This window comes from Dermacentor andersoni, chromosome 2, assembly GCF_023375885.2.
Source record: "Dermacentor andersoni chromosome 2, qqDerAnde1_hic_scaffold, whole genome shotgun sequence".
Classification (NCBI taxonomy): Eukaryota; Metazoa; Arthropoda; class Arachnida; order Ixodida; family Ixodidae; genus Dermacentor; species Dermacentor andersoni.
Genome location: NC_092815.1, coordinates 98,939,000 through 98,957,697, shown reverse-complemented (window position 1 = coordinate 98,957,697; position 18,698 = coordinate 98,939,000). Strand labels below are relative to the sequence as shown.

At 46.6% G+C, this 18,698-nt stretch overlaps 1 protein-coding gene across 6 annotated transcripts in view; it reads left to right on the top strand.

The window, feature by feature from the left end:
• Nucleotides 1-18,698, top strand: part of LOC126541558 (uncharacterized) — a 108,894-nt gene that overhangs the window by 30,280 nt on the left and 59,916 nt on the right. For all 6 annotated transcript variants that reach the window (XR_011892807.1, XR_008614751.2, XM_050188369.3 and 3 more), the window contains 4 exons: nt 2,039-2,228; nt 3,065-3,226; nt 14,027-14,353; nt 15,238-15,461. Coding sequence is in view for 4 of the 6 variants with exons in the window: in XM_050188369.3 (XP_050044326.1) it covers nt 2,039-2,228; nt 3,065-3,226; nt 14,027-14,353; nt 15,238-15,461 (903 nt within the window). In the remaining 2 variants the exon portion in view is untranslated. The remainder of the gene's footprint in view (nt 1-2,038; nt 2,229-3,064; nt 3,227-14,026; nt 14,354-15,237; nt 15,462-18,698) is intronic.

Sequence of the window (18,698 nt, the reverse complement as noted above, 5' to 3'; positions counted from 1 at the left end):
GGCCATAGGTTCAAATTGGTCCAAATCATCTCAAAAAGTGTACATAACTTTGTGCATGTAGTGCCGCATGGAGAAATGCGCAAAAATGAGAGTGCCACTGCTGTAGCTTCCAAGACGGTATGAGGAGCAGTGTTAATGTACTGTCATTGTGGCCTCCATTCTCGGAGGCCACAGCTGCCATATGCTTACTGCTTTGCCCTGAAGCACGCTGGAGTCATGGCTTCTAAGCATGGTTATTCTAGCACGGTTAAAAATGAGCGACTTTTCTTGTGACTTCCGACATTTGCGTGCGGGGCTAGCCCGTTTCAGTGGTATAATCTTTGTCAAGGTTGAACTGCAGGAGCGGGGGCGTGCACTTCAGTGCTTCAGAACATTCATGCACCCTCCTTTTACAGCGACTGGGTCTGAAGTTTTCGTTGTAACAGTGCGTTGCTTTTAAAAATGTTTTTTTTTTATATATATATATATCTGGATGCAGTTTAATGGGCAGGGCTGGGAAATTGTAAATGCCGTGAAATGTGCTCATTATAACCAATAGACAGTTATGGTATCTGTGATCGTTTTCAAGGGCCCCTCACCAGGTGTGACCATTTTGAGCTGACAAGCTCAAAATTTCAAACTAAATGACATTTGCCCTTCTCCACGTGGGCGCCACACTCGAACATGGGGGATGACATACATCAGCAAGTGCGCTTATGTACACGGTCGTCCACTTCCAATTTGAACACGGCTCCGGGCGGCCGGCGAGGCCGGTGCTCCGCGGAGCGCCGCTCGTGGGCGCCGGGGTAACTAACACGCCGGCGCACTGGCAGCCATAGATGTGGCCTCAGCTGCGTCGTCTGCTACAGCGCGCCAGCACACACTAGACGACGCGGCTGAGGCCACGCCTGTGGCTGCCAGTGCGCCGGCGCGTTAGTTACCCCGGCGCCCACGAGCGGCGTTCCGCGGAGCGCAGGCCTCGCCGGCCGCCCGGAGCAGTGTTCAAATTGGAAGTGGACAACCGTGTACATGTATATGTTGTGACGTCGCTCAAAGTGACCCGTGATACTTCAAGAGTTATTCTAGGCAACATCTGTTATTTGGGTAATATGTTGCATCAGTAGACAAATTAAAGTTTAGAGAAATAATAAAACACTCAACCCAAATGTCTGCATGTTTTTTTTTTACTTCGCACTGCAGCAAGGGAGATGTACTTCTGTTTCATCTGCTTGTTCCCACGTCGTGCAGTCGAGCACGCTGAGAGCGAAACTGTCATTTTCTACCATGTTCCAGTGCATACTCATGCTCTGTGATCTGATACACGATACGCTTGCATCTGCCTCAGTGTTTGTGTAGCACTGACTCATACCGCCGGTCAGGTGTTCTCGTGTGCTGTGCGAAACAAGACAAATGCAACAACTCGCACTTGCGACCGTCATCGGAAGTGTGTCGCGCAGCAAAAAAGCACAAGGGGAAAGAAAAAGAGGCGGGGCCCATGATGCATGCTTCACGTGGTCCTCCTGCTCCAGTATGGGAGAACGCAGGGAAGGATTTTGCTTATGGAGGCTAGATAGGACAAGTTGAGAGAGTGTCCTTATTGGCAGTTACGTTCACCTTCTTGAAATCATGGGTTCGCAACACTGAAATATTTCTACCTCAGCTATTAATGAACCAATTTGAAAAATTTTTGTAGCATTTCCCCAAGAGGGCACATAAGAATTTCCAGCGTATAACCAAAATTTGCTATGTGGCCTGGTGAGGGGCTGTTGTGCAGAGCGATAGCTGTTGCCTTAGATACAGGAAGTTATGATAACATTGGAGAACCTGGGATTTTTTTCCATATAGACAGTTAACAATTCATAATAAAGGATTGACTGGACAGATTCTTACAGTTTTTGGTTACAGCTTGGATTCCTGTCGCACATCTTTACTGCTGTGCATTGTTGACATAGTGTGTGGCAGTCACATTCATTGCACACAGTGCTAATCGTGTGATGTGGTCAGTAGTTTTCTTCACTGCCTATTTTTTTAACGAAACATCGGTGTTGGTTGTGCGCAGGGGCATTTTACTTGGTGTTTGAATACATGGACCACGACTTGATGGGCTTGCTGGAATCGGGGCTGGTGGACTTCAATGAGCACCATGTGGCCTCCTTCATGCGTCAACTGCTGGACGGGCTTAGCTATTGCCACCGAAGAAACTTCCTGCACCGTGACATCAAATGCTCGAACATACTCATGAACAACAGGTGTGTATGCATATGTAACAGGTCTCAATGCAATTACTGAAGCACTTTCCAATTCAAACCTGAAGATACTTCAGGTTGTTTTCATCGTCACCATGTCTGCTTAAAGCTTGTTCTAGGGATGTGCTGTTTGCAGTTGTGCAGCAGTGAATGAAACGCCATACACGAACCTCTGCCCAGATTATTACTGCGAATCCAGTCAAAGTAGTAAAGCTAAATCTCCTGCTACGGACTACAGCCAATAGCTTCCCGGCATGTGTGCACCGCAGTATAATGACCTCCTCATCAGCACTTAGGTGCACAAATTCAAAGCACTATGGATATTGTGGCTTGCACTGCATTTGCCGTGCTTTCCTTGACTGGTATACACTCGCTGACCGATAATTCAGTCACTGATAATGTGGACAGCTCTGAGCGACCGCCGCAAGCCCCATAGATCTTAACTATGAGGTCGACCGAAATCCGCACACCTTGCAGCTCGCCATGCAATAATTCGAACTGTTACTGCATGGTTTTCCATGGAACTAAGATTGGGAAATGAAAAAAAGTTAGTTAAATCACAAATTTCGTTAAATTGATGTTTGTTATATAGAGGTTTGACTGTATTTCGAACTTACAATTAGTCAGACATAGGTAGTCCCCGTCATGTCCAAATTACGGATTGGCAACTGTAGTCCTGGGGAAATTAAGTTTGTGCATATCCCTACTTACTGCGAGTTAAATATTGTTCGCACATAAGGATAAGGGTGAATTAGCTATGCTAAATTCATCCACAGCATGTTGGCGTTTCTCTATGCATATTCATCACGTCTATACATTATCCCGTTTCCATCTTTCAGAGGCCAAATTAAGCTGGCTGACTTTGGGCTGGCACGACTATACAGTGCAGAAGACAAGGCACGGCCCTACACAAACAAGGTCATTACACTCTGGTACCGACCGCCAGAACTACTTTTGGGAGAGGAGCGGTACGGACCTGCTATTGATGTCTGGAGCTGCGGGTGAGTCAAGGCTCCTTGCCCAGTGCAACAGCTGGCTGCATTCATTGCACTTGACACAGATTTATGTTAGGATGCTGAAGCTAAATTTTACAAGTCGTTGGCAGCACAGTGCCTTATGTGCTAATTTTTTATGTGGGGAAATCCACGTCCCACCACGTGAACTTGTTCATGGTACTTGGATGCGTGGCAGTCCACGCTTTTTTTTTCAAACGTGGACTGCCATGCATACGGCCTTGATTGAGCAATTGTTTAAGAAAATATGTACCTTGCTTCAAGAACGCTGATTTCGGTACCAGCCAACAGGCATCGCATTTGGATTCAGCATCGCCAGATGTAGATTTGCGCCAAGGGGCCGTTTTCTCTTCCAATTGCTTCTGACGATACGAAATGCAATCACTTTCGCACTTGGCACCGGACTGCATCTATGGGCGACAGCATGGGCTGGAGGAATGTTGCATGTATGAAGCACTTGCTCCATGTCCTGTACCAAGTTGTGAGAATTTTCATGTAGGTGATGGTATCTCTGAAAGCGATCGAATGAGAATACTGCTCCATGCCAATGCCGCCATTGCTGAGCGATGCATTGGGCCTGCAAGGTTTGCTAAAGTAGGCTAACGGAATTTTGTCAGTAAAATTTTGCATTGTAACACATTCTATATCTGTGCTGTATCACATTGCAAAAATGAAAGTCTCGAACATTTTCACTTTCCTCGCTGATTTCGTTATTGCAAGGTTCAACTGTAGTCGCCGACTCACGGCAAAATAAATCAGGATATGCGCACTTTAGTGAAAAGTGCCTCTACTTGGATGAAGTCTTGTCTTGCACCGCTGCTGCACTGCAAAGGGAGTTCGTGAGGCCTTTGCTGTTGCGAGTGCTTATCAGTCACTAGATAAGAATTGTGCTTCTGCATTGATATTGTGCAAAATATAAATGAGGATTGCAGATTTCCTCAGCAAACAAAGCCATGTTGATGCTGTAAGCATTCGTTTGTTTTCTTGGTACATTTGATAATTTGACACTCGGTTAATTTGGACATCTCTTTTAGTCCCGTGAAATTTGAATGAACAAAGTCTTACTGTGTACAGTAGAACCTTGTTGATACGATCCCATTATGTGCGATTTCCCGGCACCAACATTTGCAGTTGAGAACAAAAAGTTCCTAACATCGCCTAACTGTAATTGTATGATACATTTTCTGGTCACTAGATCCCATGTAAAAAACAAAATGCAGTCGAGAACAGTAGTCGCCTGGTGTGCACTCAATTTCTTATTCTGGTACCGGCAAATCTCCACCTGGAATTGTCGCATACTGCATTCACAGTTACAGTGAAATCTCGTTACTATGAACGCCACATTAACGAACTTTTCGGAAATCACCAGCTGACTTCTATGGTTTCAGTGTAAAAATATTTCAGTACTATGAACTTCAGAATACCGAACATTTCAGAATAACAATTGTTATTCAGTTTCCGTGTCATGTTAACAATGCCTCAGGACTACGAGCTAATATTCAGAAATCTGGTGATTCTTAGATTTTCATGCATCTTTCACGGCATCCGAAACAGTAGGCTAGCAGACAACAAGGGGCAGAAAAGGATGTATGGCGCACAGGTTCGGAAAACCTACGATGGCGTTCAGTAAAAAAAAAAAAAGCGGAAACTGAAGAAATTTCCTTTTCTCTCTCTCTCTCTGTCCTTAATCTATTCCGGAGGCAACAATGCACCGGCTACACACGCGTAGCTGTACTAGCTATGTGTGGGGAGAAATGTAATCTCTGTACAGTGAAACCTCGTTAAACCGTAGTCGGCCGGAGCTCGTAAAAAGTACATACTAAACGGTAGTGCTGTTTAACCGAAATAGCATGAGATCGCCCACTTACCTGTCGAAAACGGAACTCGGAGAGAGTGCGATGAAAGGGGAAAAAACATGCAGTATTTATTCACTTCGCGCGACATAAGTGTTATTTTCGTTTGATGCCGCGGCGGCCTAGCACGACGACAGCAGCCTCAAACTTACTGGTGACTTCTGAGACAAGCTGCGAGCCAGCTTCTCAGCCAGCCCCCCTCCTCTCGGCAAACACTCACATGGCAGATTCCTTGTTGGCATTGCGTATTCTCCGTGCACGCGCGCACTAGTGCTGCATAAGTCCCGGGGCGCCTTTTTCATTGCCGGGTGCCGGAGTTCGGAAATCTTTTCGTTTGGAATAGTTACGTCATCGCGCCCCTGTTCTCGTTGCGACGATTGCATTCACGAGGCTGACGTAACGCGCAGCTTCTGCCACTGTCGGGCCTGAATCGCCCGTGTTGTCGCTTTCCGTGTCGTCCTCATCACTGTCGCTAGTCGACACTTCGGCAACAACAGAGGCAACGATGGCGAAAAGTCGAACCTCGTAGCCGACATCTCTTCGCGGTCGCAGCAGCGCTTAATTTTTCTTCTATGCTGAGCACCCGGCGTCTTTTTTATCCGAGCTTCGGCATGACGCGAGTCCTCGCTTGCACGACGCCATAACGCACTCTCTCTCTCTGGCACGGCGTCGAAATGATGTTGATGTTGGTGCGGCTTCACGTGCAAACGCACAGGGTGCTTGGAGGCTGTTGTACCGATCTCTGAGGCTTGTTGTTCTGCCAGACCGCCCGGTGGAGACGACGCACCACCGTGTTTGTGCGATGAAAAGTGGAAACGCTATGTTTTAACCGATGCGTACGCAATAAGCTGGTACGGTTTATGCGGATACAAAATACATTATGTTCAATGGCCGCTGAGTCGGTGAATTGACTTTACTACTTTTAAACCGAAACTACTGTTTAAGCGGGTACGGTTTAACGAGTTTTTACTGTACTCGTGGGGATGCCACATGGTCACACTTTGCACTTTCCGGACGGTGCTGTTTGTGCGCGCTTGCACTTTAGTAGTTCAGGTGTCCACCTCAAATGAGCCAGTTGCAATGTCCATGGCAAGGAATGGGAAAACACACAAACAAAAAAACATTGCGCTTTGGAAGCGACATAGAGCTTCCTTTTTGTCAGCAGTTTTCTCACCGTCTGCCTCGCGCGCGTCACTTGTGGTGCTTTGGTGGTGCGCAGCGGCGGAATCTATGGAAAATGGCAACACCGTGGGCTGAGAGCAGCCAACAGCGACGTTTTCGTGGACATCTCAAACGGTGACCACTTAGGAACTGAGGGGTTGATGGGCGGAATGGTTAATTTTTGGACTTCTCACTATAACGACCTTTCAGAATAACTATTTTCGGCGGTCCCCCATGATTCGTTATATGAAAATTTGTATTGCCGCCAGCCATATTGCGATAAGCATCTTTACCTATCTGTTTCACAGAATGTGGTGCTGGTTGAAGCGTACTGCACTTCTTTAATAAATGATAACCCAAACTTGGCTCCATACCCTGCTGCAGACTGTGATTGTATGATATGTTTTTCAGCTGCTAGATCTCGTGTAAACAAGAAAAGCTGCGTAAATGTTGGTTTGCATTCAGTTTCTTATTCCGGTACCGGCAAATTTCCTCCCTGGTCGTTGCACATATTATCGCCACCAACCCTATTGCAATAACCATCTTAACCTATCTGATTCACAGTGCATCGGGCGTAGTGCTGTTGGAAGCGTGCTGCATGCCTTTAGTAGGCGATAACACAAACACGCTGCGGTTTCCTGTGGCAGACAGCGCGATGCGAGCGTCACATTTCGCTCTTACAGCATCTGGCTTCACCCACTAGCTCAATTTCGCTTCAGCTGCTCATAATAATAATCGATAATAATAAGCGATAATCCAAATGTGCCTGCGTACCCTGCTACAGACTGCAATCATACAATATGTTTTTCAGCTGCTACATCTTGTGTAAAAAAGAAAAGCCAGAAAACGCTGGTGTCCATTCAGTTTATTTCGGTACCAGTAAATCTCCTACCAGGTTGTTGCACACATTCACAGCTATCGCCACCAACCCTATTGCGATAACAATGTTCACGGATCTGTTTCATGGTGCAAGGGGTGTAGTGCTGTTGGAAGCATACTGCATGCATTTAGTAGGCAATAACACAAATGCGCTGCAGTTCTCTGCTGCATGCAGCACGATGTGAGCATCACGTTTTGCTCCTACAGCATCTGGCTTTGCCCACCAGCTTGATTTCGTTTCTCCTTCCCATTGCCATCCTAAAACACTATGCAATAGGAAAACAACAAAACGCATCTTGGGCCACTGGAACCCGATTAGTTCGACGTGTGTCGGCATCTTGTTCTGCAACGATTCGCGCAACGCTTCACATAATAGATGTCAGCCACAGTTGAGCCTGTCAAATTTTTTTGTTGCTTTGGATCGTATGTTTTTTTTCCACGGTGTTTCTCTCTCTCCTTTTTTTCAAGACCCAGAACAGGAATTGGCCCCCTGGTGCAGTATTCTGCCACTACCTCCCTCATGATTCCTACAGTTAACCAACCCATGGCCCTCAGCCCCCAGCAGCTGTGGAGCCCCTGACCAAGGCGGCGGTCAGACCTGCAACGCAGAAGAGGCTGTCGAGAATCTCCGGACCCGGACAGGCCACGACTGGAAATTGAATCTGGAACGTTCAACATACGAACCCTCTTGAGGGAATTTAGCTGAACAGGACTCTGAGGAACAATCGGGCATTGTGGGGGATATTATTGGTTTTAGTGAGGTTAGAACTGGTGAGGCTTATACACTGCTGGCTAACGGCATGCAATATTCAACTGGCAACCCTGCTCTCTGCACATATGATGTGCTCCTCACCGCACACAACAGGACTGACCTGCGGTTGCTGATCCAGATTTGCCTTGACCACCTTGCAAAGAACTGGCTCTGGCTAAACTTCAAGAATAGCCAGTACCCAATGGTCAGAAGTGAACACAGCACAATCACAACAGCACTGTTGATCTTCCCTTTGCTGAGCACTTCAAGCAATCTCAACTGAAGCACGAAACTAATATGTGTGTCAAACGCTGCCTGGTTGAAGTGGCACTCTGACCGCTGTATAAAGAATCGCCTGAAGGTGATCTCCTGTGCAGCCATATGAACGATTGCATCGGATGGCTCCAACGAGTGCCTCACAACCAAGGAGGTTGAGCGCACTCTCGCCGTTATAGTGACAAATATGTTTCGCTCGCTAGATCAGCAGCATCATGTGATTTGGCCACATCTTGAACAAAATTCAGGAGTGCTCCTTTTCCTGAGATGTGCAAAACTCGCCTTCGACGGTATGGCGCCATACTCTGATCAAATGCTGACTCGTGCGCATACATTGGCTACAGCCTTGATGTACCTGGAAAGTACTCCAAAAGCCGTCTGAAGCAGCGCCAGTCAGATATGCTACACATTGACCTCACATTCACAAGACTCCACCCAGATCAAATCCACTTGTGAGAAAAAAAATTGAGACTGTGATCCAGACAAGCCGACCCCACATTTGTATGGAGCTAAAGCTGAGGAAGAATCGAAGTTAACCAGCTAAAATAATCCCAGGTTTGGCTATACAATTTTAATTTGCAGAGAAAATCTCTTAAAATTGTGTGCCACGACTCTCTCCTGTGAAACTTCAGAACTGTTGTTGGATTCCTCTCAATTGATTCTAAATTAATGTACATAAGTTAGCTATTGAGGGTACTATGCATCTCGCTTTGAGAAACATTCAAATTATGTTGCATTCATGCTGTTTTCAATGCTAATCATGATTTAAAGAAAATTCATATTCACGAGTAGCCCTGCCTCTATGCCCACACGTGAAACAAAAGAACAGTGGCAGCTCTCAATGCATAGCAGTGCGCATACTAGTACATTTGTACATATTTCATGTTAGTGAGTCCCCTGGTGTTTTCTGTGGTCTCCTTCAACACTTTCTCTACAGCAGTGTCAGCACTTTTGGTATTCATGGTGGAGTGTAGAAGCGCGACTGAACGAAGACGTGGAAAGAAATAGATACACAGACACAACGCTTCTCTGAAGCGCTGTGTCTGTGTATCTGTTTCTTTCCACATCCTCGTTCAGTCACGCTTCTACACTCTGTCATGGATTCTAACCAACTAGCCCGCCAATGTGTTTTAACCAAGCACTTTAAGAAAGCAGTTCTGGCAAAGCTTGGCCTGACTTGGCTCAACTTGACATTACAGGAGCATAAAAGCTCGACAGGAAGTTGCAAAAACATATATATATATATATACACACACACACACACACACACACAATAGAACCTAGTTCATACGTTTTTGAGAACAACTGGGAAAAGAATGTACTAACCGGGAAAACATGCGATCCAAAGTAACTAAAAATATTTGACAATCATTGACATCTACGTAATGCAAAGCGTTGCGCGGATCATTGCGGCAAGAGACGCCGACACGCACCGTACTGGTGGTGCTCCAGTGGCCCGACATGCCTCTTGTCATTTCCCTATTGCATCTAATATATATATATATAAAATAGAGAGAGGGGGGGGGGGGGGGGGGGGGGCAACGGGAAACCGAAACAGAATCGAGCTGAAAGGCGATGCCGGATACATACCACCAAAGCGAAACGTGAAGCCCACATCATGCTGCCTAAAACATGGAACGGCGGTGCGTTTGGATTATTGCCTACTAAAACCATTGGCACTAGGCACCACGCGCTATAAAACAGATAGGTAAAGATGCTTACAGTAAAAGCTTGTTAATTCTAATTCCGCGGGGATGCTAAGAAAGTTCGAATTATCCAAAATTCGAACTAATGAAAGTCAAGAGAAAGAAATCGCTCTGTTAAGGTGCGTACTATATAGTCCGGCGTGACGTGAGCACACGCACACACATGCTACGTCACGTTGGTGCGAACAAAAACGCCTATACATCAAATCACTGGCTCAGCCAACGTCACCGGACGCATCCAATGCAGAACGCCGTGCTTGACATCGAGGTGGCTCTTGCTCCGTCCGTGCGTTTGTCGCACCGACTGGCATGGAGAAAAATGAACGTCGCAGTTTCGCCCGAAAACCAAAGCATCAATTGCGATAGCAAATTAGTAGATAGCTATACGAAGTAAGGATAGTAGTTTTATCGGCCATATAAACTTGTAAACATTCGCTTACTAACTAAATTAACCAGCACGGTGTCATGTGCGCACAAATAAACAGGAACACACATGTCGCTCGATGAAAGTGGAAACTGTCTGTGAAAATGCCGGAGTTAGAAACCGCGGCAGCAGCCGCGAGCCGATTGACCTCTGTGCAACTGTCGCGTACGACACATAGGAAGCACAGTGCATACGAAGCTACCAGCACTATGCGCACTCTGCATCGTAGATGGCTTTGAAGATGAGGCCATATGAGGCCCATACGGGCGCGCACTTTGGCCACGTCACAGATCACTTTCAAGATATGGCGCCCGCATGGCCGTGCAGTAAGCAGCAGCCGCCGAAAATACCCCCGCCTCACCCCCGTGCCTCGCGTGCGACCGTCCCGCCTTCCTTGTCCGCGCACGCGAAATTGAGCAGTGTTCGCCGGCTCACCCTCGCACGCTTTATCTCGCTTTCTCTCTGTTTTATATAATTTGACCCAAGGGCATTAAAAAAAGAAAAAGACTCAATACATTGCAGCTGGTTGAAATTGAGAACACATTGTTTGCTGTCACGTGCCACTTCTCAGAGTATATTTTATATTCTGCTTAGATAGTGAAATAACCAAGGTCAATAATGAACAATGTTTAATGTTCACTTTAGAGCCAAGCGTGTTTCGTAACGTTGTTAGAGAGGGTTAAGAAACTGCTGATAGTTTCCAATAGTATTTTTGTGGCAACATACCTTTGAGTGGTACTTTTTTCCAGCATTAAAAGAAGCCTGTGAAATATGGAAAGAAAACGAAATTACGTGCGTGACTGCACTCATGCACTATATTGTATTGCAGCATTCTCAACCATGTTTAGACTGCCAAAACTTGTAGATACTATATATAATTTTATGTGGTTCAGGTTTGATTTAAGTTTACCTAATATTAAAAAAAAAAAAATTATGAATTTTTAACACATTTTGCTAAACAGGGTATGAATTGCTTCTGCATGCTTCAAGAAATCCATTGAGGCCAATCTTGTTACTCTGTCTACCCTAGAACAAAGTTGTGAGACTTCCAGATAGACACTCACAATCAAGTGTTTTGAAGTGTTGGTAGTTTCACTTCTCATTGTGTAGTAGATGCAGTAAGATTGGTTTTAGTGGATTTCTTTCATCATGCAAAAGTAATTGTAGTTCTACCCTGTATAGCAAAATAAGCAACTGAATTGTAGCAAGATTAATAAATAACGAAGAGGAAACCTGCAGAACGTTAGAACTAAATGAGATGAACAGAAATAGATTATGAACCTCATATTTGTAATAAGCGCATAAAATTATGCATATTGTGAATGCTATTTGTGCATGTCATCTGTATACACCAATCATAATCTTTTGGCTTGCTGTCTGCTTCGGCTATTTCTCGTGCTGCTGCTCTGGAATAAAAGCATCGCATTGACCGGCGTCTCATAATATTGAAAAGTTTTTATCACCATAACTTGAGTGGGGAAATTTTTTTTTTTTAATTTCAGTGCAAGACCCAACTCTCTTTTCAAAGGGACACTACAGAGAAACTATGAGCTTGTATAGGGGCATCATCATTGGCATTGCATCAAGACAGCTCCTAAAGCTGATGTGTCCCGATCTGCTCTCGGGTAGCTGCTCAGGCCTTCAGGCAGTCACTCAGCCCCTGTGCTTGTGCTGGTGGATTGTTACTGAAGGTGATCTTTACTTAAAAAAATAAAGGCCAGACTTCCCATTTTGAAGAATATTTTAATTGTAGTGTTGGGATGTTACTGTGATGTCACAGTGGCATTATTGCCTATTTGGCTTCTTTTTTGTGCAAGGAAAGTATGTTTGTAGTACTTATTTCTGTGGCAAGCGTCGGCGTCCTACCTCCTACCTGTGCAAACAAGCACAGCGAAAAATGAGAGCGAAAGCGAAGCCTTCGCTCTTATCTTCGCAGTGGGGATGAAAAGAAGTGGCGAGCTAAAGAAGGAACGTGGAGCAAGTGGGTATGGCAAAAGCATGAGAAGAAAAGCATAGTACTGCGCATGAGGGGCTTTGCGGCAACTATGGCTACGAGATGACACCAGAGTAGCTTGCGTCTGTATGGAAACAGCACTTCATTAGCGGAGGTTGTCTGCTGCAGTTGCTGTTAATCTCTCACACGCTTCCTCTCATGATCTCCCTATTAGTGAGGCAGTCGCGCTACACTTCAGTCCTTCTGCAACGTGCTGCACAAGCCAGGTTGTCTGCACCAGCCAGTATATCGCGAAGTGAAAACACGACAGCTGTACTCAAGTTTCGCATAAAGAGTATCGTAATTGTTGTAGATTTTTCTTTTTTTGCTTATATATAAGTGAAGTATGAATGGTGTTCTCATTTTTCATTTCCCACAAACAACTAGGTAATGCCCAGTAGATATATGATGTATGGAAAGTTTGTGTGGGAAAATAGAGAGGATGTTGCCTTTTGTCTTTTTGAGGCTTGGCAAAGCTCCACTCTTACTAAAGCTGATTGATTTAGAATTCTAGGGGTGCGTTCTGCTGATCCAGCTTAGCTTCAGATATCCATTTAATGTGAAATGTAGAGCCTTCACTAAGGTAATCGCAAATAAAATCAGGAACACCTTAGACTTCTGTCAACCAAACGACCAGGCAGGATTTCGTAAAGGCTGCTCAACAATAGACCATATTCCCACTATCAATCAGGTGATAGAGGAATGTGTGGAATGTAACCAACCCTTATATATAGCTTTCATGGATTACGAGAAAGCGTTTGATTCAGTCGAAACCGCAGCAGTCATGTAGGCATTATGGAATCAGGGTGTAGACAAGCCGTATCTAAAAATACTGAAAGGTATCTATAGCAGCTCCACAGCCACCGTAGTCCTCCATAAAGAAAGCAACAAAACCCCAATAAAGAAAGGCATCAGGCAGGGAGATGCGATCTCTCCAATGCTATTCACACCGTGTTTACAGGAGGTATTCAGAGTCCTGGATTGGGAAGAATTGGGGATAAGAGTTAATGGACAATACCTTAGTAACTTGCAATTCGCTGATGATATTGCCTTGCTTAGTAACTCGGGGGCCAATTGCAATGCATGCTCACTGACCTGGACAGGCAAAACAGAAGGGTCGGTCTAAAAAATTAATCTGCAGGAAATGAAAGTAATGTTTAACAACCTCAGAAGAGAACAGCAGTTTACGATAGGTAGCGAGGCACTGGAAGTGGTAAGGGAATACATCTACTTAGGGCAGGTAGTGACCACGGATCCGGATCATGAGACTGAAATAAACAGAAGAATAAGAATGGGCTGGTGTGCATTTGGCAGGCATTCTCAGATCATGAACAGCAGGTTGCCATTATCCCTCAAGAGAAAAGTGTATAACAGCTGTGTCTTACCAGTACTCATCTACAGGGCAGAAACCTGGAGACTTATGAAAAGGGTTCTACTTAAATTGAGGATGATGCAAGGAGCTATGGAAAGAAGAATGATGGGAGGGAAGATAACCGATGGTCATTAAGGGTTACGGACGGGATTCTAAGACAAGGGAAACGTAACGGGGCAGTAGGAAGTTAGGTGGATGGATGAGATTAAGTTTGCAGGGACAACATGGCCACAATTAGCACATGACCAGGGTAGTTGAAGTATGGGAGAGGCCTTTGCCCTGCAGTGGGTGTAGCCAGGCTTATGATGATGATAATGTAGGACCTCTGTTAAACAGCACTTTGTTTTCTCTCCCCCCTGTCTGCTGTGTGCAGGTGTATCCTGGGTGAGCTGTTCACCCGCAAGCCAGTCTTCCAGGCCAACCAGGAGATGGCCCAACTGGAGGCCATCAGCAGGGTGTGTGGCACACCCTGTCCAGCCGTGTGGCCACGTGTCATCCAGCTGCCCCACTGGGCCACCTTTCGACCTAAAAAGCAGCACCGGCGGCGGCTGCGCGAGGAGTTTTCCTTCCTGCCAGGTCCTGCTCTTGATCTGCTGGACCAGATGCTCGAACTGGACCCTGAGCGTCGCATCACTGCCGAGGCAGCCCTGCGCTCCCCCTGGCTTGCCCAAGTGCGGCCCGAGCGTATGGCCCCACCCGAGTAAGTGTGTGGTACTGTTTAGTCAATGAGGTTGTGGGTTTGTGATGTTATCTGCATTACACTAGAGAGCTGAAGGCAGGTACGGTAATGCCATGATAATAAGGAAGACCTAATGGGCAAAATTAGCCTGTAGCTGTCTGCTATGGCACGCACCCCATAGCCCAGCTGTAGCTTTAGGAACATTAAAATGAATCAACCTAGACATCATTGTCATGTCTCGTTTAATGTTCTTGGTAGAGTTACTCAGTTTCACATGCTATTTTCTATGTATTAATGAGACAGACGTCAACTGTGTGAGCAAAGTCTTCGCCCTCATTCTCATACCACTTGTTTCCTCACAAACATGTCCTTTTCTTCTTCAATGTGCACGCCAGTGATATAGGCTGCTGCTTTATAATTTTGTCACCACGCCAGGCGGGGTGCCCCTGCCCATCAAAAACCCACAACTAAACACCTGAGAGTGTTGTCTGCTGCTGAGAGCCCTTGTGCACTTCTGAGACCTCGAGTGCACCAGTTTCTATTGTAATGAGAGAAAGCTGTTATTTCCTGTGTTGAAGCATGCAGTCTTAAGGGGTAGCCCAGGGTGCGTCTACCCTTGGAAATGGTGCTCATGCACATTTGTCTATCTTGAAATGCGAGCAACTTTAGCACTCAGTAGCATAATTATTTGTTTCCTATAGAATTAAGCTGAAATGATTCAGCCAAACGAAAGCCTACTTTGTCAACACAGTTGAAAAATGTGCGACAGTCAGCAGCACCGCTGTCATTACCTGTTCAAACACTGCGGTTTCATAGGCTTGTATCTTACCTTTGATAGTGGAAGGACCAAACAGGGGATAGTTATGGAGGTGGGTACTTACTGTGTGCCATCTGACTTCTTGCAGCCTCCCGCACTGGCAGGACTGCCACGAAATGTGGTCCAAGCGTCGCAGGCGACAGCTTCGGCTAGAACAAGACATGGCAGGCACATCATCGGGGCCCCTACCATCCTCAGGCTTGCCCATGAACCTGGGAGGAGGCGGCAACAGTGTGCATTCGGCTCCGAGCACTCAGGACATCTCTCGAGACGATGGGCCCCCACTTGGTGGGCGGCCCTGTGTACTCGATGGTGAGTGGGCATACTGCTCAGTTCTAGCCTGCCTTCAAGTTGCTGGTGAAGCAAGTACAGTTAAACCTCAATATAAAGAAGTCAGTAAAATCGGCAATTGCTCCGTTATATTGGAATTAATCTTTTAAAGGAAAATAAATACAGCCGCTGTTGAATTTGTCTCAGACAGAAGGGGCCGCCAAATTTACCAAATTATCGAGCAATCAAAAAAAGATAATTTGAATGCTAAAAATACAGTCGAACCCACTTATATCGATACCGGTTTCAACAGTATATCAGCTATAACAATGAGAAGCTGCTGCACCGTCAACTTCTGTGTGTTTTCCATGGTGAAATAACCCGCTTACTGCAATGCCTCGATGCCGCATTATCGGTTATAGTGATGAAGTCTGGCTGCCGGATGTCCGAGCCGAGAGGTAGAGAAATGTGAAATCCTTGAAAAAAGTAGAAAACGAAAAATTCGAGCTGCTGAACGATGGGCCGCTGCTCCAACAGTCGTTGTGCACTCATCATCCAGCCATCTCCACGTGCCTCTCTCCCATTTTCCTTCCACCCCTCCTAACACGAATGGGCTGCGCCCATAACTCTGCACCGCCCCACCCTCCGAAGCATGAATGGGCTACACCAACTGTGCTGCTCGCACATTTCTCGCTGGCTCCTCATTCAGCGCAGTCCTGCAAACAGCTTAATCGCTCGCGTTCTTCTTTGTTGGATGCGGCAAAATCGTACCTGGCCATGCGGTTTCTCAGCCTCATTTCACACGCCGCCGAGACAGAAGATGGCTGGTTCGCCCGCTGATCATCGGCGATGCACGGCATTGCCGGTGAAAAGAAAGCGCACGGCTATAGATTTGGAAACTTAAGTGCTTCTAACCGATGAGGCGATCGTCTCGATTGTGCTTGTATCAGATAGCGATGGCAACAGGGCACACTGCCTCAAAGTTGTCTTCACAGGAGGCAAGGAACCTTCCGCTGCACTACGTGGAGCACCTGGATGCCTTGGCGAAGGATGTGGGCAAGCTTCGCGTAAAGCATACAAGACTGATGGACATAGAATTTTTTCGTGCTAGCCAGTGAGAAGTACGTGGCGAGATGCTTGTAGCGATCTTGCCTCAGCATTACTTCTGGATTTCTCAAGCTGACAGGCTGCCGCGGCAGCCTTGCAATATTTAAAATGCCCCTTTAAGCACCATCCAAAGCAATGCCTCGGCGGTGCTCGCATATGGCTTGCCACCCATGACCCCTCTTTACAGTTGTTATAGGAGTGCCATTCTTTAACGCCAATAGCCGCGGCTTGTTACATGCCAGAAAGCAGACAAGGGAACACAATCAGCAGCTGGATGGAGGAAAGTGGTGGGGCGGGGCACTGGCCTCCCCGCCATTATAGTTTTTGCACATCAGCTCTGCCATCCCTCTATTTTAATTTTTTCATGCAATCCAGTTATAACAATTATCGGTTATAACAATGGAATTTTCATGGCACTTGAATATTGTTATAAGTGGATTCGACTGTATTCATTTTGTTGAATTTGAGAGTCGGCAACGATGGGAGTATCATGCCGTGTCGACGATATCTTCATATCGACGGTACAAAGTGAAGCGAGCCATGCCTTCGCGTCCACTCCACCGCTACGGTTGATGAAACACGGTGGTGCTATCATCTGCAATGGTGCAATGGTGCAATCTGCAGCGATTCATGTGCCTCTCATTTCAATGCGTCTCCTAAACTTGAGATTATGCTACCTCCAGCACCAAATGCGCAGGAAGACAGGGCACATGATGCCACACCATCTCGACACGTCCATTCTTTGCACAGCAGATTACCTCTGAAAGCAGAGCACGTGTTGCATATGCACTCAGCCGCACTTGAAAAGCAGCTGCTTGTAATTCAACCATTTGACCATCTGTGTTTGTGGAAGTTTTCATTTATTGTCTCGGTATTCTTCCGCAGTGACGGTATAATTTAGTTACAGTAAAGCTTCGTTAAGCCGTACCCGTTTAAACAGTAGTTTCGTTTTAAAAGTATTGAAGTCAAATCCCTGACTCAGCAGCCATTGAAAATAATGTGCTTAGTATCCGCATAAACAGTACAGTCGAACCCGACTATATCGAACCCGTTTACATCGAATTATTCTATATATCGAACAATTTCTGGTCACGGTATAGTTACAATGAATATATATAGCAAAAATTACGCTTACATCGAACAAATATTGCAGTGACTCCCGATATATCGAACGTCAAGCGGCGGAAAAGTGCCCCCAGAAGTTGGCTTTCCCTCGCGGTAGCGGGGAACCCGGCGGCGCGGCTCCATCCAACCGCTCACCCTACCGTGGCCGCGCTGCCTCGGGCTGTTCGGGCGAGCCGTCGACACTCCCCCTGTCGTGCATAGTAGAGTCTATTAGGCCACATCCTCCCTCTTTCTCTATCATCTTTCACTCGCCACCCCCTCTCCCCTGACGACGCTTCGCCGTGCTCCCTCACGGGTTGCAGAATCAAGCGTCCTTCCTTTCTTTAGATCACTATCTAGCGACACTCCCCAGCAAAAAATGATCCTGGCCCGCCTACAGCACTTGCTCAGACAGCCAATCAGAGGCTTTTGTGCTCTCTTCGTGCAAGATGGTGAAAGTGCGAGTTGTCTGGCTACTTCTCTGGTTTATCGTGTTTGCGCCTTGTGGGCCTTCTCCCGCAGTGTTGCCATGGTGTTGCCGTGATGAAGCGGCAGAATTCGCCTTTCGTCGTGAAGCTCGAAATCATAAATCGCGTCGAACGCGATGAGAAGTTGGATGTCCCCGCAGCGTGCAAGATTCCGAGGAGCACTCTCGGCACGATTAGGGCTAAAGTGGCCAGACTCGCAACCCGGTGCCCATGGTGCCCGACGCGTACGCACGGCCGTGTACGAGGGGTTCTTCATAGGTGCCGGTTTCCGCGTGCTCGGTGAGGACTGTAAATTCTGATCAATGCGACGAAGCCGTTGCCGGTGTTGCCGAAGTTTGGAGCGAGCTGTCAAAATTTCCGGGGCATTCGAAACAACGGTGGACGAGTTGGTGAGTGCAGATGCTGTCGCGACCACGGTAGAGGCCGGAAACGAAGACTACATCGCCGACATCGTACCGAGCACAAATGAAAGTAGGCACATTGAGGAAAGCAACTACGGTCCTTTGCCCACATCCTCCGAAGTGATTGGTGCAGTCGCATTAGTCCGGCGCTTCTGTGCGAATGCGGAAGGTTGCGGCCT